Below are 24,819 nucleotides of genomic sequence, written 5' to 3'. Positions count from 1 at the left end.
GACTGAATTTCATGCGGAATCTTAAATTAAAGTAAATAGCTCAAAATAACAAGAGGCAGAATCCGTGGTATAAGAGGTTTCTAATGGGCTTTATTCCATTCAAAATGGCCGACTCGAGTCGCGGCCCTCAGGTTCCGTCACCACGAAGGTTCAGGAAGTGAAGTACAATAATTTATTAACAGACATATATTTTTATAATAAGTACATTACAATGAAACGAATGTAGAAGGCGTAACATTTGATAAGAAAAATGACGTGACAGTGACATAATCGAAACTAGGCGTAATAAGGAATAAAAGAAACATGATTGGTTAGAATTATCAGACATAGGTGGATCTATAAGATAATACTTGGCATAGATGCGCGCGCGGCAGCATGACGTGTAATTGACGTGTAACTAGGGGGTGAAGGGGACTTGACATTTAGCTCTACATGTGGAGACGAGAAGTCTGGGGTCAAGTCATCCTAATCCCAAATCATATCTAACATCCTATGTTTAAAGAACTATGTTATCCACAAGGAAGAGACTCTCGGACAGAATCTATTCTATACTGACTGTGTGCGTGTACAAGCGTCTAAGTGTCTATATGAGATGCGAGGGGCAGAAAACTTTCCATGGCAACAGGGCTATGAATCACTTGCAGGAGGACGGAAAGGCTGAGTCCTTTGCTTGTGAGCTAAAGGAAATGTTTACCTAAATCACTGGACAGGAATGCATCGGCTGAAGAGCAAAATAGATAATTCGAAGGTGAAATACAACTTCTTGGCAGACAGGCGAAAACTGGCCGAGGCAGGCACCGTTAGCTGCACAGGGAGTAGGACAAAGTTCATGGATACAGATGCGAGCTCAAGCTGAAGCTGTCAGAGACAGAGAGCAGGGAAAGGCTTTGAGGACAGAATCGGGCCTACTCGCCTGAACTGTAAAAATGGAGTAACTTAGCCATATAAAGTCGGTGGCCTTTCATACTTAGGAATCGAATATCCAGCCCATTGATGGCGGATCTGACAGAGAACATGTTGACGGTAGACACACATATGTTTGCGTCTTAGAAACTGGAACTGGAGGGAACATACATGTACTTGTAACATGCATATACAACCGTTGGGGTCCAAGATAGGGGACATAACTGATCAGGAAAATCCACATTTCCACACTAACTTCCACCCCGTGACCGAGCTCGAAGTATTTAACATCATCGCCAAACTTAAGCCACCCTCACAAACCAAAGATCCTATCCCCTCTAGCCTTATCCAGAATCTCAACCACACTATTGCCCCGTACTGGTCCAATATCATCAACACATCCTTCTCCACAGGCTGCGTCCCAGACTCACTTCAACTCTGTCAAGTCACGCCTATCCCTAAAAATCCCACCGCAGACCCGAATGACCTGAACAACCTCTGCCCTATATCTAACCTACCACTCCTCTCCAAAGCCCTGGAAAAATGTGCCTTGCTTCAATTAGATAAGCACATTAACAACTTCAACGTTCTAGACCCCTTGCAATCCGGCTTCAGAAAAGGCTGCAGCACTGAAACCGCCATGCTAAACATAATCAATGACATCCATTCCTCTCTTGACAACGGTGAATCCTGCCTACTCATTCTCCTTGACCTCTCGGCTGCCTTTGATACAGTCAACCAGAACTCCCTACTCAATTCACTCAAGCCCCTCTTTGGCCTTGTGGTCAGGTCCTTAAATGGTTCTCCTCATTTCTCAGTCACAGAACACAACACATCAAAATGAATGACTGTCTATCGGACCCCTCTTCGGTGTCCCTTGGCATCCCCCAAGGCTCTATTCTCTCCCCCTCTCTCTTTAACCATTCTAAAACAAGCTGCAATCAATGTGCTTCATCTTAACCATACCTTAAACAAAATCCAACACTGGTTCCACTCCAACCATCTCAAACTTAATCTTAAGAAAACTGAAACCATCCTCTTCTCCTCTAAAAACAACCGACTCCCCATCCAAACCTGGATCTCTGACCTTAATGCTCTCAGCTGCTTGCTCTCATTGTCCAATTCAGTGAAATCACTTGGTATTACCGTTGACAAAAATCTTACCTTTAACAACCACATAAACAAATCGGCTAGAGGAGCACTTTTCACTCTCCGTCACCTGAAGAAAATCTAACCCTTCATCCCACCCGAAGACTTCAAATGGGTCGTCTAATTGCTGGTACTCTAAAATCGACTATGGTAATGCCATCCTCACAGGAACCCCCAAAGTCCACCTATCCCCTCTCAGATCTGTGCTCCACCAGGCCAGGCCGCCAGGCTCATCACTGACTATAAACGCTTTGACCACATCTCCCCAGCCCTGAAGGCTCTTAACTGGCTTCCCGTTGCAGGTAGATCCTCCTACAAGACAGCATGCATAACACAAGGCCCTACACCAGAATGCCCCGCTGTACCTCACAAATAAACTCAAAAAAGCGTGTGAATCCAGAACGATGAGGAGCACAAACACTTTCCTCCTCATCCCCCCCCCCCCATATTCAAAAAGAAAACCACTCAATCTCGCGCCTTCTTGGAAACGCACCGATCGTCTGGAATGCCCTCCCAAAGGAACTGCGTTGCAACCCCTCCTACCTTGCCTTCAAAAAAGACCTTAAACTGCACCTCCTCTGCAAATACTGGGGTCCCTAATTCGGACTACGTACCTTCTCTGTCCACACCCGCCTCCCCTTTTCTCTCCCCTATCACTTCTCCAACCCTCTCCCTCCCCCTTGTACCCTCAACCCCCTAACTCCTCTTCCCCTTCCCTCCTTCCTCTCAACACCCCACCCAGCTGACCAATCCCCCTTCTCCCCCAAACATGGTTTCCTCCCCCATATCTGTCCCTAGCTCCTGCCTCACTTACAGCTCTGCCCAGAATCCTGTTCCCTCCGCAGCCACTATATATATAAATGTATCTGCTTTAGCTGTATATCTATTTATTAGTCTTCAATTGGAGTGTTGGTATTTACTTATCGTTATATTGTACCCTAGAACTTTTTCTGTAATTCTTGTCTTTGCACATTGAATTGGAGTGTTGTTTTTTTATCACTGTTATACTGTGCCCTTGAACAACTCTTGTAACCCTGTCTTTGCACATGTAAAGTGCTCTGATACCCCCGGGTCTAGCCAGCGCTATATAAAACCTTTCAAATAAAATAAATGAATAAATAAATAAATTATATATATATATATATATATATATATATATATATATATATATATATATATATATATATATATATATATATATATATATATATATATATATATATATATATATATATATATATATATATATATATATATATATATATATATATATATATATATATATATATATATATATATATATATATATATTACCTACTGGCAGTCGCCAGTAGGTAGTTATAGTTGGGACCCTGTTTCCATAGGAAAACCGCAACATTCTATTTTGAATAACTTTGGCGCCGGTCGACGAATCCTCGCGAAATTTTCAAAATAGGTGGGGCGCTACGCTCCGCTCCTACCCTGAAAGTCTCGGGGTGATTCGTCAAGCGGGGGCTGAGATAAAAGGGGGGTCCCAAAACGTGTTTTTCCCATGCATTTTTCCATAGGACCTTTAGACACAGCTACAGCCCGAACGGCTGAACAGAGTTCCTTGAAATTTGGCAGAGAGGTAGTCTACAGGTCAAGGAAGTGCCTTTTGTAGGTTTGGTGTAAATCTGTTCAGTAGATTCTGAGAAAATAGCCTTTAAATCAATATATATATCTGAGCCAGCTTACGGTGCGCTTACGGTGCGCTTACCGTACGCGTACGGTGACGTGCGCGAGCGTGATTCTGATTGGCTGTTCGATCTAAGTAAACATTCGAATCGGTCGAAACCAGGAAGCGGCGGCCGCCATTTTCTCTCTCGCACTCTGAGGGGGGCAGCAAAAACAAAGACAAAAAACATCTAAAGGGGCAGTATATTCAGTTCTTAACCAGCCAGCATCGATATAGGTGTCCCCAAACAACCCCCAAGCCCAAAAAACCAATTTTATTTATTTTCGAAAAATCGCCGATTACGCTTACCATACGCGTACGGTTAAAATTATTTTAAAAAAAACAATTATCCACACTATCCCCACCCCGTGCGCAAATGGTGCCCAAAGGGCACCATTTGTGCATGGAATATAAGTAATTGGAAAGTACAAATGAATACCTTTCACAACGAAGCGCATAATATGTCCCCCATGTGCGCACGGTGCGCAAAGCGCATCGTGCGTACATGGCCCATCCCGCGTAACGTGGGCACGCGGCGCGCGCAGCGCACCGCGTGACCACCGTGCGTGCACGGCACTAACTGCGTAAAGTGGGCGCGCGGTGCGCGAAGCGCACCGCGTGCTCACTGTGCGCGCACGGTACGCAAAGCGCACCGTGCGCGCACGGAACAAACTGCGTTAACTGGGCGCGCACGCCACGAATGGCGTAAAGTAACTTAGCATTTAAAAAAACGTACAAATTCACTGAAAAAACCATAGGTTTCACACACGTTATAGTTAGGAATTAGCATTTAAAAAACCTTGCAAATTCACTGAAAAAACCATAGGTTTCACACAAGTTATAGTTAGCTGTACATTTCACTCGTAAAAAACCAATGAAATTCCCCCGTTATAGTTAGTGCAGGCAACTATAACTCACGCGACCGCAATCCTCTGCTGATGACATATGTGTCTTTATGAAAAAAAAATATTTGTAATATATGTATAGCTAAAATTTAATGGAAGAAGACATGGGCAAATAAGTGTCTAAATACAGTATTAGCATCAGCAGAGGATTGCGGTCGCGTGAGTTATAGTTGCCTGCACTAACTATAACGGGGGAATTTCATTGGTTTTTTACGAGTGAAATGTACAGCTAACTATAACTTGTGTGAAACCTATGGTTTTTTCAGTGAATATATATATATTTATATATATATATATATACTGTGATACAATCCATATTACTCATGTCCCACTGCATCTCTGTAGTTACAGCATCACTACGTGTTCATGTTGTGTACTTCGTTAGAACATGTTCACATTCTGTGTTCACATTTCAGGGTGAACAAGGAGACCCTGGCCCATCAGGTCCACCTACCTTCTACGAGGAAGACAATGGATTTATCACAGGTGCATTTTAAATTATTTATTGTTTTTGTATTTGCCTGAACGTGATTTGTGGACATTTTGGGTACACAACAACACACTCTGGACACCGGTGCTTTCCCCGCAGATTTCTTGTTTGTTTTTGTGGGCCCCCGCTGCCCTTCCAGCTCTGTCCAAAGGTATTTCGCCACCTACAACTGCAGCTGCAGTGCAGGCGGGAAATATCCATTGGCATAATTTCACCAGGCCAAAGTCTGCCTACCTTTTTGTGCATCTTGAAGTTTTACTCCACTGGATATTTCTCTAATATACTTGGTTGACTGACAGTGGTTTGTCAATTAGAAAGAATGTTATTGATCTTTTGCTGAATTTATCAAAGATTATAATTTCTATATTTGATATCAGAACTGATGCAACATTACTGCTAATGTTTTCAGCAATTCTACAAAGCCTATTTCAATAAACAAATATATTCTCTGTGTCTACTGTTCAGATTGCAGCTCTCTGTTGTTGTGGTGTTCCAACACTTATTGGTTCAGGTTTTGTCTCTCACTTTATTTATACAAGCTCATTCTTGCCACTGATGCCCGCCTGACTCCGACTCCAGCTGGTTCATAGCACACCTCCACAAGAACAGCAGTACATTAGATGACATGTCCTAGGTTGCATATGCAAGAAGCACTATGCTGTTGTGGAGTGTGGAAAAAACGTTCTTTGCCAATCTAGGAAAAGACAGAAAATAATTTGGTGCACATAGTCAAATACACAGAACACCACAGATCAAACTCATTTTACCTTCACACTAACCTGCACGTCCAATTTTGAAAGTTAACATAGTAAAAGCGCTGTCAACTAACCACACACAAACACACACCAACAAAATAATAGACACTTTCAAACAGTAGATCTCCTGGTCCAATTGATGGCTTTCGCACGAATGTATGATGTTACAATGCATACATTTACAACACAGTTTTTACATCCCAACATTCTTTACAACGCATTCCATTACATCGCATGACACTACATCGCATTTTTAGAAACTACCTTTACAACGCATTCTATTACATCGCATAATACCTTTACAATGCATACCATTACAACGCATACCGTTAAATTGCATTTAAGTTAAGTATTGGATAGTATAGGGGTAAAAATTACTATTCTAACTCCAGGGGGTGCAACAGTAGGGTAAGTGTTGGATAGTGTAGGGGTAAAAATTACTATTCTAACTCCAGGGGGTGCAACAGTAGGGTAAGTGCTGGATAGTGTAGGGGTTAAAAATTACTATTCTAACTCCAGGGAGATCAACAGTAAGGTAAGTGTTGGATAGTGTAGGGGTACTATGCGTTGTAATGGTATGCCTGCTTTATTCAGGAAATGCCCTTCCAGTGGCAATAAGATGGCACTGGCGGATCCACACTCTGTGTGTATTGTGTGTTTGCCAACTTCACACAATCCTGACCGGTGCCCTCACTGCCAGAAGTTTTCCAGGCGCACTCTGCGCGATAGAGAGCGCATTAAGCTGCATGCCCAGCTGGAGAAGGAAAGAAGCCGTCGTGAAGGCGACCATTCCTCCTTAAAACCACCTTCTTCAGCTAGACGACCTCAGAAACGGCGACATACCACCTCTCCTTACCCCAGGAAGACCAAGGTTCCAGGAGATTCGCCGTCGAAGGTACTGTCTAAAACATCCAGAACGACTTCTGCGTCAAGGGATTCATGTCGACGTCGAGATTCTCCGCCGCAGACAAGTAAGTCGGCGTCGAGGCACAGCCCTTCGGGCTCGAAGGCTGTTAGTCCGATGAGATCCGGACAGTCTCCGTCGACGTCGAGGCTTCTGTCGACGTCGAGACATTCTCCGCCGCCTTCGAGGGGGCCGGCGTCGAGAGCTGCGACGACGTATGTCTCGCCGCGAGTGGGTCGATCGACGTAAAGGCATTCGACGTCGGGAAGATCATCCTCAGCTCGACGTCATGGAACACCGGACCGCCGTCGAAGGTCGACGTCAAAGTCACCATCTCGACGGCGAAGGTCGACGTCGAGGTCACCAGCTCGCCGGCGAAGGTCGACGTCGAAGTCACCCGTTCGGCGACGAAGGTCGGTGTCGAAGTCACCGGTTAGACGACGAAGGTCGACGTCGAGGTCTCCACAACGCCGTAGGCGATCGGCGTCGAGACCTCCGTCGAGGGCGGAGCGGCATTCCGAGCAACCGATGGTGACACAAACATCATCGACGTCGAGACGTTCGACTTCGAAGGATAGACCTGCAGTAGCCACGGAGAGGATTAGAACCAGATCTAGATCATCAGGAGATCGCTCATCATCTCCAGGTCTTCATATTGTGCAGATCTCTCCGGAGAAATCACCTAAGACACCAGAGAAGTTTGGTCTTTCACCTCGCTGGTTGGAGAATGTGGGTACAGGTGACTGCAGAAGTCCGGGCTCGGACTATTCCCGCACGTACTCTCCCTCCAGGATTTCTCCGCATAGAAGCAAGTCTCCTCCCGGCAGACCAAAGTCACCTTCTCCACGACGGTCACGACCCAGGGATCGCCCTTCCTCTCACAGAAGGCCAAGATGTCCTTCTAAACACAGATCATGGTCCAGGGCCCATCACAGTGATCTTCCCCACAAGAGGCGACGCACTAGATCTCCCACCTGGTCTTCCTCCACAAGGTCCTCGGTCTGGGATTATTCAACGACCTTTTCCTCTACACCTCCATCACGAGTGTCTCCTATTGACGACATCGCTACTTTCTCTGACGTTCTGGGCAGAGGTGCGCAGAAATTGAATATCACGATGCACACCCCTCTGGCTCCCACATCAATTATATTTGACATGTTACATCACCGTTTAGCACCCAGACCTTTGCTGCCATTGGTGCCAGGACTGTTGGAGCCAGCTATGGCCACATTTCTTACTCCGGCTACGGTAGGCTCTGTGCCTTCAAGAATCGCTAAGAAATATAAGGCCCCGGCAGAGGATCCCTTATTCTTGGGAGCGGACCCGCCAGCGGACTCAGTTATTGTGGCGGCTGCCATGAAGTCCCATTCTGCGTCTGTCTCCTCTTCTGTCCCCCTGGAAAAAGACAGTAAGCAGATGGATTCGTATGGTAGGAAGATGTGCAACACTTCTGCTTCCTACATGAAGGTGGCTAGTGCTTCAGCCCTTCTGGGGCGTTATGATCGCGCACTTTGGGATTCCCTCTCCAGATTTGCTGATAAACTGCCAAGGGAAGACAGACAGGATTTCAATGAAATTCTCCTTGAAGGTGGGCTTGTAGCCAATCAAATCATAAGTGCGGCTGCGGATGCTTCGGACCTCGCCGCACATGGCTACTCTCATGGCGTAGGCTCTCGGCGCTCAGCCTGGCTGCGGATAACGGGCCTCAAGCCTGATGCTCAAAAGAAGATTCTTAATCTGCCTTTTAACGGGTCATCCTTGTTTGGGGCTCACACTGATGACCAAATGAACAAGATGAAAACAGAGATGGACACTGTTAAAGCTGTTGGTCTGGAAAAGCGCAAGGAATATCGGAGGCGTTTTCGTCAGGGCGACAAGCGCGCTTTTCATCAGCGCGTTCAAACACCCCAATGGTCCTCTCAGAACCAGCAGAGGCCCCAGTTCCAACAAAGGGGTCGTGGCAGAGGTAGAGGAAACGCAAAGCAGCAACAGTCCTCCACCAAACAGCCCTCCAAGCAGTGAGATCTTACTTCCTCCGCGCCCGTTCGCCACTCCGGTAGGAGGAAGTATCAGTTTTCACCTGGAAGGGTGGGAAGCCATTACAAGAGACAAATGGGTACTGAATATTGTACAGCATGGCTACTTGCTGAGGTTCAAGTCTCCCCCTCTGCAAGTACCCCCACAGAGGCAGCACCTTCCTCAAATTCAAAATCGGCTTTTACTGGACGAAGTAGCTACTCTCCTCTCCAATAACGCCATAGAGGAAGTACCTCCCCTACAAAGAAATCAAGGAGTATACTCCCGGTATTTTCTAGTTCAAAAACGAGGAGTAGTCAAAGAGTACAGACCCATTCTCGAACTGCGTCTGCTCAACGGATTTGTCAAAAGGGAAAAGTTCAGAATGCTATCCCTTCATCAAATCTTTCCGCATCTTCACCAGGGAGACTGGATGTGTGCCATCGACCTACAGGATGCCTATTTCCATATCCCTGTCTCAGTGAAACATCGAAAATTCCTCAGGTTTCAGATCTCTCGTCAACACTACCAGTACAGAGTTCTGCCGTTTGGTCTCAAATCCGCCCCACGGACATTCTCCAAGTGTATGGCGGTGGTAGCTGCCTTCCTCCGCAAGCGGAAGATATTCGTCTATCCCTATCTAGACGACTGGCTCCTGAAGAGTTCCACTCCTGTTCGACTCCAGAGCCATCTCTCGTTCTGCCTCAATCTGCTTCAGTCGCTGGGCTTACAGGTCAACTACAAAAAGTCAGTCCTCAATCCCACTCAGCGGATTCATTACCTGGGCGCCTCTCTGGACTTCGGAGGAGAGGTTATTATCCATGCTTCAGAAATGCCACGCACTTCTCGACACTACATTCCCCACAGCCAGGCAAGTGTCGTCACTTCTGGGGTCGATGGCTTCGTGCATTTACATTGTACCCAACGCACGTCTTCACATGCGTCCTTTTCAACAAGAAATAGAGGATCAGTGGTCTCAGAGGTCCGGTCGCTGGGAAGAACGGATCTCTCTTCACCAAGCCGCCAAAGACTCCATCAGATGGTGGATGAAACGCTCCCATCTGCTTCACGGCGTCCCCTTCCATCTGACGCCTCCGACACAGTCAGTGGTCACAGATGCCTCCATGCAGGGCTGGGGTGCTCATATGGGCCAGCTTCAGGTACAAGGTCTTTGGTCCAATACCGAACAGAGTTATCACATAAACTTCTTGGAGCTACGAGCAGTCCATCTGGCTCTCAAATCCTTGTACCCGTCTCTCCGAACCAGCCACGTTCAGATTCAGACAGACAACACGACAACTATGTTCTAACTGAACAGGCAAGGAGGCACCAGATCACGAGTCCTATCTCTAGACGCTCAGTCCATTTGGAGATGGCTACTGGCGAGAGGCCTTTCGATCATCACTGTTCACCTGCCAGGGACCCTGAACGTGCAGGCAGATGGCCTCAGCAGAGACTTCGTCGAAGCGCACGACTGGGTGCTCAACGAAGACGTCGCCCAAGAGGTCTTCCGGCAGTGGCGAGTACCGGACATCGACCTTTTCGCAGACACGGTAAACAAGAAATGCCGCGTCTTCGCCTCCAGGTTTCCCCAACAGGGATCTCAGGGGAACGCACTTTTGATCAGCTGGTCGCGGACATTGCTGTACGCTTTTCCTCCTCTCCCTCTCATCCCAGCGGTGATACAGAAATACTACAGGACCAGAACGCGGATGATCCTGATAGCTCCGGAGTGGCCCCGCCAGTGGTGGTACCCGGATCTACTCCAGCTGTCAGAGGTGCCACACCGGAGATTGCCTTGCCTGCCGAACTTACTGACCAAGAGCCAGGGGAGAGTGTTCCATCCCAACCTCCCCTCTCTTGGCTTGACGGCATGGCTCCTGAACTCATCCAGTACGGACATTTAGATCTTCCGGCAGACTGTATGAACATTCTGCGAGAAGCAAAAAGGCCCTCCACTAGGAAGTCTTATGCCTTCAAGTGGAAGAGGTTCTACATTTGGTGTAGAGATAACGCCCTTGATCCAATCCCGGGTCAGGAACAGGTTATTCTCCCCTACTTGTTACACTTAGCAAAGTCAGGTCTGAAGTATACATCTATCAGAGTCCACTTAGCTGCTATCACAGCTTATAGAAAATCTCCTACCCAGGCCTCATTCTTCCAGATGCCGGTAGTCAAAGATTTCCTAGAAGGGCTTAAGAAAGCATTTCCACCAGTGAGGTCTCCTTCCCCTCCCTGGGAACTCAACATTGTTCTCTCTAAGTTGATGGGAGCTCCTTTTGAGCCTATTCATAAGGCATCCTTACAGCATCTGACCTGGAAGGCTGCCTTCTTAGTAGCCATCACTTCTGCCCGCAGGGTAAGTGAAATTCAGGCCCTCTGCTGCAAGGAACCTTATACTGTGTTCCATACCAATAGAGTGGTGCTACGTACTCATCCGAGCTTCCTGCCCAAGGTGGTCTCGGATTTCCACATTAATCAGGTGATCACGCTGCCCACTTTTTTTCCTCAGCCAACCACTCCTCCGGAGAGAGCCTTACATTCTCTAGACCTCCGGAGGGTATTGAAATTTTATCTTGCCAAAACCCTTTCGCTTAGAAAGTCTGACAGGCTCTTTGTCAATTACGGTCCAACAAATACCGGGCTGGCTGCCTCCAAGAGGTCCATTTCTAGATGGATTGTCTCTTGTATAGCCTTGGCTTATCAACTGTCTCACAAGGTTCTACAGGTTAGACCTAGAGCACACTCTACTAGGGTGAAAGCTTCTACTGTAGCTCTCCTTCGCAACGTTCCCATGTCTGAAATTTGTAAAGTGGCTACATGGTGATCCATACATACCTTTACACGCCATTATTGTCTAGATTCAGGCGCACAGGCCGACGCCCAGGTGGGGCAGGCCTCTTTGAGGAATTTGTTTGCATAACTGCTATGCTAAGGTGATGTTAATGCATGGTCTAGATGCTATATTGCTCGTCCGCTTGACTTTGGGTATGGACTTGCTACTCTATTTATAGATTATGACTATTGATGAGTATCCCCTGGATGAGAAGGATTAGTTACTTACCTGTAATCCTAGTTCTCATCCAGGGGTATACTCATCAAAGTCATAAGCGACCCACCCACCTCCCCGGACGAGCATTTCTCATCAAGTTATTGTTTATTGATTGCAGATCTACTCAGGTGCAAGTGCACCGTCAAAAAGAACTGACCTAACTGTCACCTGTGGTGCATCATGGGAGCAAGGGGTCTCCTGCAAGTCTTAAAGGCACGGTCCCCCTACTCTAATGCCTTAAAGGCAAGGTGTCAGTTTTCTTTGTTTTCTTGATACTCTACTGCAGCCTACAGGCAAATGCCTGCAATTACAAGTTTGCTTTATGGCAATAAAGCATTGTTGTGTGACAATTGGCTTAGTGCTTCCTTTTTTCCTTATGGGTGAGGGGGTACTACAATGCAAACCTATGTAATTTCAGCATTGCCATGTTTGAAACATTTTAGGCTGCTTGTATATGTTTTCACATATGCATATATATGTATATATATGTATTTTCTATATGCTCCGGGATCCCGCACGTGGGCGGGGATTATTCATAGATTATGACTTTGATGAGTATACCCCTGGATGAGAACTAGGATTACAGGTAAGTAACTAATCCTTATCGATTGATGGACAAGAGATTTGCAGACATGTAATGTACAGATTACGAAAGACCTGGAAAAATCATATTTTCACACACTGAACACAGACTTTGAAAACCAACACTTACTGTAGCAAAGGACCATTCCCAAATGATGTTTCATTTAAAAATTGGATTGCCTAGATTAATACAGGTCATTTACACTACAACAACTAAAATCATTTACCTTGCATTGGGAATAGTAAATAATCCATCGGGATTGGACATTAGATCTGATATTCACAAAAACAATTTTAAAACAAGGTGTCCAGTTCCCTTAAAGAACAGAAATGTTTTCCTAATCCCACCCCTCAGTGATAACACTTTATTTATTTCAATTTTGAGCACTTTAACCAGAGTTATCCTGGGGGTATATTTTTCAGCAGCAATAAAGTCTGTTTTACTTTAAAGCCAAATCTAAAGGTCTGGTTAGTTTTGATTCGCGGTGATTGGGTTTTAGTTCTAGAGGATGCAATGTGCTCGCCATACAACACCTTCGATAGAAAACCTGAGAAGAGAGATAAAATGCTTTGTCAGAGTCTCTTTACTCCCATGTATCACCGCGCAACGCCTTCGCCAGCAAGCCAGGGACATGTGAAGAGAAAAGAAGCAGCTCCTAATAATGCCATAGCCAATAGGCATTGCCTTGGCTGCCAGCCTTTTGGTTTTTCCAATGCTTATTTTCTATGTGAATGTTTTTTTATTAAGACACACTAGTGGCTCAGTAGTAGTGTTGGGGGATCTGCCAAAGTAAAGCATTGTCTAAAATTATAATTGATATATTTCGTGTGATGTGAAAGCACAAACTGCACCTGTAGTTCCGGGCAGTGAGGGGGTTGCTTATTGTGCTGATGTACATATTGTGCAAGAACAGAATGCCGTCACTCACTCACGTAAACTAGTGGCTGGAGTGGGCTAACGCTGTGCCCCATCCTGTTATCCGTGGTGGGTGGAAGCAAAGACCAATGGATGAAGGGCAGACCGGAAGCCCCTGTAAGCAAGTACGCATAGCATATCATTTGTTATCAAATACAAGAGGTCTTGACCAATGCAGAACTAAAAAAGTTGTGTTCGTATTCGCTGGATTTCAGCACTGTCACTGTCACATTTTGTGAACTGCGTTCTACTTCCTGGCCTGTGTGCTTACCACCTGTGCTGTCTTTAGGGCCTCCTGGTGAACCTGGATATCCAGGGCTCAAAGGCCCTTTTGGAGATGAAGGATTTAGTGGGCCACCTGGACCGCCTGGCCCACCTGGCTACCGAGCTGGCATTCCAGGTAAGACCTATATTTTCTGTCTCGTGTCATAACAATGCCGTTTGCCATGTAACAGTCGCCCTTAGCACAAAGAAGAGGAAGTGGTCTCACTGGAGCCACTTTTGGATGCTTGTTTCAGCATCTGCAGGTGCTTGCTCTTGGTGCCACAGAAGGGAGTTCAATGTGCAAATCTCAGGTTTTTAACTGCTGATTGGAAATGTGTAATGGAGGTGTAAGATTTTCCACAAAAGCAAACTAAGCATTTTAGAGATGCAGTGATGCGGTGAAGGTCACACAATTTGGCCAAGAATGAATGGCAGTTTAGGCTCCAGCTCCCTCGTTCCAGTTGGCAATTTAGCCACTAGACCACATCACCTGCGGCTTTAACCTGTGGCCTGTTTGTGGCTGCATACTACGTAAGTAGGAGAACTTATCTCAGGTGCAACGTATTTTTTCATTGAACTTGAATAGCTCACGTGAAGCAGTCTTCACAGAAACCTCTGCATGTTTGTGACCTTTATTTTTTCAAACTGTTAGTGGTTCTGGGCCGTTTGAAATATTGTTTAATACTGTAGAGTGACTTCTGGTCATTAAAGAAGGAAACTTATACCGGACTTCCAAGTGAAAAAATATTTCTATTCGTGTTTGGAAGCATTACGGTTATATAGTCTGTCTTCCTTTTCAAGCACTGCCTTTCAATCCTGAAACAGGAAGTGGTGGGCCAGGATGTGCAGTGTGTATGCCCTTTAAAGTAAATATTAACATTTTTGTTTGGTTGAGAGTGAACACACCTTTGTGTCCCGCACTGCAGCTCCCGATTTTCCTCGATGTAATTTCATGAGTTTAAAGGCTGCTTTTATATCCTAGAATAGCAATGAAAGGGCGCGCTAAGAACCAGGATCTAATGGAGGAACTTTTAACTGGTAAATCATGCCGAAGTTAAAAACATGTTTTATGTTTATGTTTCAAAGAGTTTAGATAGCCCTTGTAAGAGGTGGGTTGCCATACCTACAGAACCTCGATGTTACTGCTTGGATGGTAGTGTGGCAGCAGTAATTAAGAGTGTAGCTGGTTGTAAGTGCTCCCTTCCTTGCTGTGAGTGGCTGTCTCCCAGAGCACTGCCATGCGTGACTCACTAGTTCCAAAGACCTTATTTTAAAACCAAGTGGAACTGTTCAGACAGACCCTGCAAGTTAATGTTAAGTCCCCATCTGCTCAATTGCCATCGATTAACTGATGTATTGCACATATGAAGTTTATTACCTCGGACTGCTTTGTGATCTTGTGCAGCCCATTACTTTCTGCCGGGAGTAGGTTGACATTACTGGAAGTCATTCACATCATGATTTTAACCTTGCTATTCAAAGTGTCTCGTAAAAGATCAAAGGAGGTGTGCTTAAAAATAAGAAACATATTTTAGGTCTCACCTAAATTCCTTAGCCATGCTGCACAGCATGGCTATATGCCATTGGCAAAGCCAGTATGTGCCAAAGTCGAGACCTTTCGTCTATGCCAATGCTTGGTATTTGTAAGGGAAATTTAAAGGAATTGGTTAAATTCCAGAATTCGGTGAATAATTAAATTAATCAGCGCAATCAATTTCTAAATCTTTTCCATGTCTTTTTATAAAGGTCCTCCTGGCACACAGGGATTCCCAGGTCTTACAGGGATCAAGGGAGAGAGAGGTGACCCGGGAAGAACAGAGATTGGAACCAGTGGACGTCCAGGCAATGATGGGCTTCCAGGGTCCCCTGGTGAGCAAGGTCTGCCCGGACTCCCAGGTAAGAAATCTCCCTGTGTCCTCAGATCTCAATCAATTCATGAAAATGTTCTACAGGCGAAGGGACGAGTGCATAAAGTGGATCTTACATTGCTGGGGCTGGTTTAGGAGATGCAGAAGAAACATATACTGCATTCGAAGAATTGTAGTACAAGAAATATGAGAAAACGCAAAGAAAAATAATTGAAGCAAAAATTTAATTTTTTCAATGCACAACAGAAAGCAGTCAAGACCTTTACTTCTTTTGGGCTATATATTTGCTTGAAGTGCTTTAGTAACTTTGACGTTAAGTGGAGGCCCCCCCCACCCGCTACAGTGTTATGTGTCTACGGTCCAGCAGTACTTGCCATCCTCTCCTCGCTGTTATCTAAAAAAATGTGTGTTTGTATGTCAGTCAGAAGACAGACAGCACTGATGGGGTAAGTGCTTTGCTGTTTGTCTGTTTATTCTAAATTGGCTGGTGGTTTAGGATAGCCACCGAGTGGGTAGAATCTGTACAGTTGTGGGGGGCGGAGCTTGCCAGCGCCAAAGATGGCCGCCTGATCGGGGAGCTCCGCACAACCATCACCCTATCCTTCACCAATCCGGCATTTGTTGACATATCACAGCTCCCTTGGTGTCGCTTTCGGTCCCGGAGACACATCGGAGCGTGAAGAACTGACTCTGACCCCTGTACTCGCTCGGACGACTGAGCGGGATAACTCCGACAAGTGACATCCTGAAGCAGGCCTTAAGCCCCGGCCTGCCATACCACCCTGTGGCAGCCGGAAGTGGAGTTGCTCTGTGTCGCGCGGAGCCCTGGTGGAAAAAGGGGAACCGCGATGGCTGCGGTGGCCCCTGGTGTCTCGTAACCTGCCTCAGCACGCAAGAACAGTCCCGCACCACACTGTCCTCCCGAGAGGGGATGCCGGGAGCTGGCGCAGAGTAGTGATGCTCCGAGACCCGTGGTCGTTCCACTGCCTGGGACCCATGGCTGCTGGCGCATCGGCGCGGATGGTGTAGCGGAGAGCGGCGGACCCACTACTGTGCCCCCTTGATCTGCAGATCAGTGTGTTCGGGTTAACAGGAGGTCTGACATGCGAGTGGGTGAGCGCTGTGTTGGGTGAGAAGCAAAGCCCGCCATTTTGTATGTTCTGAACTGCGGCGGCGGAAGACGTAACCAGCCGCTTCCGAAAGACCATTTGCTTGCTTGCTCCCTGCTGCTGGGCTGTCTCCGGATGGCGTGTGGGGACCGACATTAGCCTTGACCAACTCCCGTGACTCGGAGAGACGTGTAAACGGCGGCTGCCAACGCTGAGAGACGGCTAATGCTGTGCGACGCTGCTGCCCTGGCTGCCTGAACCAGCGCACTAAGTACTGTGCTCCCCCCACCCCTTGTGGTTCTGGGGACGACGTCGTCCAACTGCAGCCCCTATCTGCGGTGGTGCGAGGGGACTGTCCCTGCCTGTGTCCCAGCGAGGTAGGGAGCACATTGTGCCATCTGAGCTCTGAGCAACTGGTGCAGCTGGGAGTGGTGCAACTTCGATTACTGCGGTGCTGACCTTCTGAAGTACCTAGACAGTAGCGGCTGGCCTGGGTGGCTCGATCCTGACTCCGCGCTGCTGTTTCGTCTTCCTGGACGGTATTTGCTTCTTGAATACTAGAGTGTCCTGGACCCCAGGGACCTCTATTGGCAGGTGAAGATGGGCAGAGTTGATAAAACGCAGCCGAAATTGTCATTCGATCAGCGGAAGCCCAGGGGGCGAGAGGCGACTGCGGATGAAGGAGAAAATGGGCAGGACTTGCCTCGGGAAGAACCAGATGGTGGTGACATATCCATGCTCACAGCGATGGAGAAAGGCTTACAGAATTCACTATCAGTCTTGGGAACTAAGATGGACTCTCTCTCCTACCGCATGGATAGAATGTCTGAGAGACACGACAAACACGCAGAGCGCATTGACATGGCGGAACGCCGAATCACGGAAGTGGAAGAGTCGCAGATAATGTTGGACTCGGACCACAAACAACTGGGTAAGGTGATACAGGTGTTACAGGACAAAGCGGAAGACCTTGAAGCGAGGTCCTGAAGGAGTAACCTAAGAATAACGGGCCTGCCGGAGTCGACCCCGACGGGATATATGGAACAATTAGTCGAAAAATGCTGGTTACGCTCCTCGACAGTGACACCTTCTCACCCATGTTTGATGTTGAGAGAGCACATCGCTCCCTTGACCTGCGACCGCACCCCCCAAGGCCGATAATTGCAAAATTACTGAACTATCGCTGTAAGAAAGTGGCTCTGTATATACTGTTCCCAAATAGGTACAGCGTGTACAGAGTCCACAGTCCCCAGGGATTTGGCAGAGGTTAAAGTTCGATATAACCTTACTCTCTAAAGTGGTAGCTTGGTCGAGCAGTAAGGCATTATCAGAGGACAGTGTAAAGCATTTGTTGTACACACTCAGTCAGCAAATGGTCTCACACACTCAAGAACTGAACTCTAGGCCAATGGTTTATATAAAAAATATATGGTTGTTTTATTTTAGAACCAACAATAGGTATTAAAATATACTTTCTCAGAATGAGATGCTTTAATTATATACTTTTGCAATATGCAATTGACTTTTGTAGGTAATAATTACAGGTTGTTGCAATAGGCAACGCAGTTTCAAACACAATAATACATTGTTATTTGAAATAGATTACTTTCAGGATTACTTTTCTAACTCCAGGACTGGATCCTAGATTCAGTCCTGGGTCAGGTCTTGGAAACAACTGAGTAAAGTCGACTTAGTTACTGTTGTGATTTTTAGGCAATATTTTGCTATTTCACAAGTTGACACTTAGAAGAAATTTCATAGAAAAACAGTCAATGATTCCCTATGGGAGAAAATTCAAGTTACAGGTATAGTATGTTCTCGTTACTTTTGTAATCCAGTACTGGGCTCCTAGGCTCAGTACTGGGACCTCTATCTAAAACAGGTAAGCAATTACATTTTCACGGTTGTACGATTTTTAAAGAATAGTTGTAGTTTGCAAGAATCAACACTTAGAAGAAATTTCTCAGAAAAACAGTCAATGATTTCCTATGGAAGAAAATTGGGTTAATGGTAAGTACGGTTGTGAGTACTTTTCAGGGTCAGTGCTGGGCACCAAGATCCAGCACTGGGATCTCTCCTAATAGCAGGTGAGTGTTTTCATTGCTCGGTTGATTTTAGGTGAATATTTAAAGTTTTGGAAACTCCACACTTAGAAGAAAGTTCAGAAGAAACCAGTCAATGTTACCCTATGGAGGAAAATTGGGTTATCGGCTTTTGGGTAAGTACTCGACTGGCAGAGTTGAGGTTCTGCGCACTGACTCAGGGGTCTTCCAGGGTCAGGTAAGTACAATTGTTACACCCTCAGCGGCATAGGGGCAGCCGGGTGCCCAATGTTATCCTATGAGAGGTAGGGGTCCTTGGTAGGTGGCTGCTGACTAGCAGGCCACGCAGCTGTGGGAGCTGGGCTCCTGGTCACTTGCTCAGGGCAAATGGGGAAGTAGGTAGGAGTAGAGGTTACACAGCCAGGGCCACTCGGGCGGCTGGTTGCAGGGTGCTTTTGAGCCTTCGGGCGCTCAATGGATTTCAATGGGAAAGCTCCAGGATGAACAAAGGCTGCAAGCTCGGGGACGAAGATTCTTCAGGTGCCACCACCACTTCGAGAGGTAAGTTAGGTAGTTGGAGGATAGGTAGGTACCCAGGAGTTGGGCACAGGGGGCCGCAGGGCGCCGGGTGCAGGGGTGCCTTTTGATGTTGGGAAATCTAACCCTCTGTTGATCGCGGTTGGGGGGGTACCTGGTTCTGAGGCTGCAGGCGTCGTCAGGAGCGTCAAGGTGAGTCCTCGGGTGCCGGATTCGGGGTCACAGTCGCCAGGGGGACGTCCTCGGGGTCTTTGTTCACCCCGGCACAAGCCAGGCTTGGCGGGTGCAGAGTGTGCAGGGTTCGCGGTTCCGGGCTGATGCCAGGGGTTAGAACTTGCTTTGAGCAGCGCCACTTCTCATGGGAGTCCCAGATGCTCAGAGTCACAAGGTAGCCAGGTCCTCCAGGGTTTGTGAGGTTGCTGGCCACAAAAGGTGCCGGGATGTAGCAGGAGCAGGTTCGAGGGTCGACAGGCCGGTAGAGCTGGGGCCAAAGCAGTTGGTGTCTTCCTCTTCTTAGCAGCTGCATGGCAGGTCTTCTTTCTTCTTGCTCTTCTTTGCTTTTTCGAAATCTAGAATCTGGAGAAAGAAGGTTCAGGGTGCCTCTAAATACTAGATTTAAGGGCGTTACAGGTAGGTACAGGGCAGGGACCAATGGGTCCCTGCCCTGGGGTGGGTACACCCCCTATCCTGCCACTCTCCTTTGGGAGGGGGGCAGTAGCCTAGTCCTGATTGGGCAGGGCCTCCCATCTTCAAGATGGCGAGCGCCTGGAGATGTGCTTCACCTCGCCTCCCCCACCTGAGGGGTGGGGTTGGCAGGCTGGCAGATCCCCTGTCCTTATTTGGGGTTTCCGGCTAGTCTTCCCGCCAGAGTGGGGGTTAGAACCGTTGGGGGCCAGTTTGCTGGGTACAGCAAGTGGCCTGGAGAAGCTCACAGAGGCGTCATGCCTTTGAAGCTTCCCCCTGTCCATCCTGGGGGAGGAGACCTAGCACCTTGCCTAGGATGTGCATTGTTGCAGGCCCAGGAGAGAGCGGGGGCTCTCCACCCAGGGGTCCAGCCACATGTCTGCTGTGTGGCAGCCTAGGCAACCTCCCAGACCAGACGTGGATTGTAGGTTAGGTTTCAGGGGGCATCTCTAAGATGCCCTCTGTAGTGCTTTGTACATTAAATCCCACACTGGCATCAGTGCGGGTTTAATGATTCCAAACTTCTCAGTCTTCAGTGTTGCCATTATGGTGCTGTGGAGTTTGTGTTTGACGAGCTGTCAGCACCATGTACTCTTAAATGGTAGCACTGCACTTACAGTGCCCAGGAATGGACCTGGGTACTGTAGGGACACAGGGCTAATGCTCCTGTGCCCACACCACTGGCATAGGGCACCCAGCTAGAGGGGTGGCTGATGTATGCCATGGCAGTGTAGGTTGTGGGCATGTTATGTTGTTATGTTATGTTATCTGGAGTTTTATTAAGCGCTCAGCTACTCAGGCAGAGTGTCTCGGCGCTATCAGACCCATAACCGCAGAGCCCCGGCAAGAAAGAAAAGACTTATTGGCCGAACAGCCATGTTTTGAGCTTCTTTCTGAAAGACATTAAGCTCTCGCTCTTTCTTAAGGACAGTGGGAGGGCATTCCAGGCCCGGGGCGCAAGATATTTAAAAGACCGCCCACCGATCCGGGCACGCCTAATTGCCGGGACCAGGGATGTGTGCCATGTCGCCTCTTTGTTTTGTCTTGTACCCAGACACTCAGCCTGCACGGGCAGTGTGTTTGTTTTAGGGTACAGGGGCTCTAAGGGTGGCACAATAAGTGCTGCAGCCCTTAGAGTCCTTCCCTGGTCACAAGGCCCTGGGTACCTAGGGTACCATTTACCAGGGGCTGACATGTGGCCAGGGTTTGCCAATTTGGTTTTGAGGTTTTTAGGGAAGGAACATAGGCCCTGGGCACCTGATTGGCAGGAGTCCAGGGCACACTCAGTCAAAGTACATTCAGCAATTCAGTAAAAAGTGGGGGCATACCATGCAAGAAAGATGGCACTTTCTCACAGCCAGGATGTTTGCACTTGTTTTTGTCCTGGAAAGTCTTTGGAAGTCACGAGGTATGTGACTCCTCCTTTGGATCATAGTGCGCATGGGCATCGGCTCCATCCTCAGATTGTTTTTTTCCGCCATCGGGCTCGGATGTGTTTCTCGCGCTCCAGTACGAAACCGTTACCAGTTTCTCTTTCGACGCGCAATCCTTCCCTTTTCGACGGTATTGTCTCAATCGCGTTTCCCAATCCACGCGACTCTCAACAACCTCGAAGTCTTCGATTCCGGTCATCGACGAAGGCCTTCGGGCCTACCTGGGCCTTATCTCTGGCTCATGGAAAGGACGCCATTCAAAAAGTGTCCTTGATGTGGGTCGAAGTTTCCCCACACTGATCTGCATGAGGTGTGCAACCTCTGCCTCTCACTGGAGCACAAGGCCAGAGATTGTCCAGCTTGCGCCTCCTTCCGCTCCAAGAAGACGATTCGGGACTGTCAAGCTAGAAGAACCATGGCTCGCTCGTCGTCTTTGATCCCCGACGACATCTTCCTAGAGGGCGTCGATGTGCCAGGCCTCGTCAGCGCCTCCGAAGCCAATGACTCTGACGTCGAGGACATCACTCCAGCACAGAGGGTCGTGAGTATAGACGTCGACCCCGACCCCAACCCCCCCTCGACACCATCTAAAAAGGCTTCGGTCACACCTTCACCTTCGGGCCCAGGTGCACACCGAGAGACTGCTTCCCATGCTCCGCCTCCGGGCCCGGTAAAGAAGCCTACTAAGCCTTCAGGTGACTCGGGCTCGAGTCAGCGTACCCACGGTGCCGAAAAACATACATAGGCACCGAAAAAGAAGCCGTCCTCTTCCTCATCCACGCCCACCTCTTCTTCGACATCCAAGCACTCGGCGTTGAAGATTGGCACTGGCTCCTCGACACCGACAACACACTCTGAGCCGACCAAAAAACTGCCACCAAAGGGCCCGACTCCCATGCTTCAAAGCCAAAAAAGACAACAGGTTCCATCGGCCAAAGACACTGCAAAACCGCACGGTTCCAAACCCAGAACCGCTACCGAGTCGGCGCCGAAAAAGCCTACGGAACCAACACCATCGACACCAAAGGATCTGCCTCCCACAGAAGAACTGTTTCACCCAGATCCTACCCAAAAAACTCTTGTAAAGGATCCCAAGACTGGTCACTTGATGCTTGCTTCAAGAAGCGACCACTAGATACGCCTGCACCAGCTCCACCACCTAAAAAGAGAGATTTTGCTACGTCTCCATTAAGGATCCCTTCTCTTCCTCCTCCTCCTCCTCCGGCCCTCCTGCTCCTCCTTCCCCAGCACACCACTCTCCTACACCATCCCCTACTCCAGTAGATGATGATGATGAAGATGATGACACCTCGTATGATGCAGGGGGAGGTGCGGACGATCAACCACTAGGGGACCCTAGTCCTACTGGCTCCCCAGACCCCTAGGATGATTATAGCATCCCAGACGTACCTAACATCCCACAAGAGGACATCTACCCCTCCAGGCCTCCCCCCCCCCAGAGGACACTATGGGCTTTAACCAGGTCCTCCACAGAGCTGGCCAGTACCACGGGGTTGACCTACACACAGACCCCGTGGAGGAGGATTTTCTCATGGACACTTCTGACACCACACAAAAGTCCACCTCAATTTTACCCATGCTTAAGGGGGTCATTAAGCACACACCAGAGGTCTTTAAAGACCCAGTCAGGGCTCGAGTCATCAAGCCTAGGATCGAAAAAAAGTATAAGGCCACCCCTACCGATCCAGCCTACATTAAAGGCCCCCACCACTAGACTCCCTTGTAGTCTCCAATGCGCGAAAAAGAGCCAATTCCCAATCATCAGGTGACGCACCACCACTAGATAAGGAGTCTAAACTCCTGGACGCCTCTGGCTAACGAACGGCGTCACAGGCGGCAAACATATGGCGCATTGCCAATACTCAAGCGCTGTTAGCTAGGTACGACAGGGCACGTTATGATGAGCTTGAGTGCATAATGCAGCACCTCCTAGACAAGTATAAAAATAGGGCCAATGAACTCATACAAGAAGGTAAAACCATTACTAACACTTCCATCCGTTGTGCCTTAGATGTAGCAGATACCGCCTCAAGGGCAATAAACACCAATGTCCTTCTGCGTAGGCATGCCTGGCTACGCATTTCAGGTTTCAAACCTGAAGTCCAGAGTTCCATACTCAATCAGCCATTCGATGAGCAATACCTATTTGGCCCTAATGTTGACGTATCCCTTGAAAAACTGAAGAAGGATACAGACACAGCTAAATCTATGGGAGCCTTGCAGTTGCAAGCTCCCAGACGTTCCTTTCGTCGCTCATCCTTCAGAAGCACCCACAGAGGCTACTCCTCGGATAGCCCCTCCACTTCTTACAAAGCTCCCACCCAATCCACCTTTACTAACGGTTACCAAAGAGGTGGTTACAGGGGTAACAACAGCAAAGGCAGAGTCAAAACCAACAACTCCTGCTCTGCCTCCACCCCCACCCAATGACTTCCCTCCACTTTCCGCAGACCATTCCACTCCAGTCGGGGGAAGACTCCAAAAATTCTTTCCTGTCTGGACCAACATCACTTCAGAAAGGTGGGTGCAACAGATAATTCAATCAGGCTACTGTCTCGAACTAACATCTACCCCCCCCAAACATACCACCCAAACAGCGTCCAATGTCACAAGAACATTTGTTACTGATAAAGTTGTCAGTAATCTCCCTCCTACAAAAAAGTGCAATAGAACCAGTTCCCCTGCACCAACAAAACAAGGGCGTTTACTCCCTGTATTTTCTCATACCAAAAAAGGACGGCTCTCTAAGGCCTATTCTAGACCTCAGACCCCTAAACCTATACATACACTCAGACCATATCCACATGGTCACACTCCAGCAGGTCCTTCCTCTGCTTTCACAGGGCGACTTCCTTGCTACCCTAGACCTCAAGGATGCCTATTTCCACATTCCCATTCACAACGCTCACAGGAAATATCTCAGATTCGTAGTGGACGGTCAGCACTATCAATTCAAAGTACTCTCATTCGGAGTCACAACAGCACCACAAGTGTTTACCAAGTTCCTAGCGGTGGTGGCAGCACACCTAAGAAGACAACACATCCACGTCTTCCCATATCTGGACGTCTGGCTCATAAAAGCCAGCTCATACAACCAGTGCGTACAACACACTCAAGCCACTATTCAACAACTTCACGACCTGGGGTTCACAGTAAACCACACCAAGTCCCATCTGCAACCGTCCCACACACAACAATACCTCGGTGCCACAATAGACACCTCAAGGGCGCTAGCCTATCCCAGTCGCGCCAGGATAGCAAGCATGCAAACTCTTCTCACCAAATTCCAACCGCAACACTCTCTTCCAGCTCAAGTGTTCATGCAACTCATAGGGATGATGGCCTCTTGCATATTCATAGTGCCTCATGCAAGACTCCAGATGCTTCCTCTTCAAGAGTGCTTAGCTCGCCAATGGAACCAGGCTCAAGGTCAGTTAACCGATGGTGTTGGTAGACGGTTGTACTCATCGCTCTCTGCAGTGGTGGAACACCA

The 24,819-nt window shown here is 47.9% G+C and overlaps 1 protein-coding gene across 2 annotated transcripts in view; it reads left to right on the top strand.

Moving 5' to 3' along the window:
• Positions 1 to 24,819, top strand: part of COL4A6 (collagen type IV alpha 6 chain) — an 847,824-nt gene that overhangs the window by 523,822 nt on the left and 299,183 nt on the right. For both annotated transcript variants that reach the window (XM_085608162.1, XM_085608161.1), the window contains exons 18-20: positions 5,070 to 5,139; positions 13,658 to 13,768; positions 15,379 to 15,528. In XM_085608162.1, the coding sequence (XP_085464288.1) occupies positions 5,070 to 5,139; positions 13,658 to 13,768; positions 15,379 to 15,528 (331 nt within the window). The remainder of the gene's footprint in view (positions 1 to 5,069; positions 5,140 to 13,657; positions 13,769 to 15,378; positions 15,529 to 24,819) is intronic.

This window comes from Triturus cristatus, chromosome 5_2, assembly GCF_964204655.1.
Source record: "Triturus cristatus chromosome 5_2, aTriCri1.1, whole genome shotgun sequence".
Classification (NCBI taxonomy): domain Eukaryota; kingdom Metazoa; phylum Chordata; class Amphibia; order Caudata; family Salamandridae; genus Triturus; species Triturus cristatus.
This window is presented reverse-complemented; position numbering and strand designations above follow the sequence as displayed.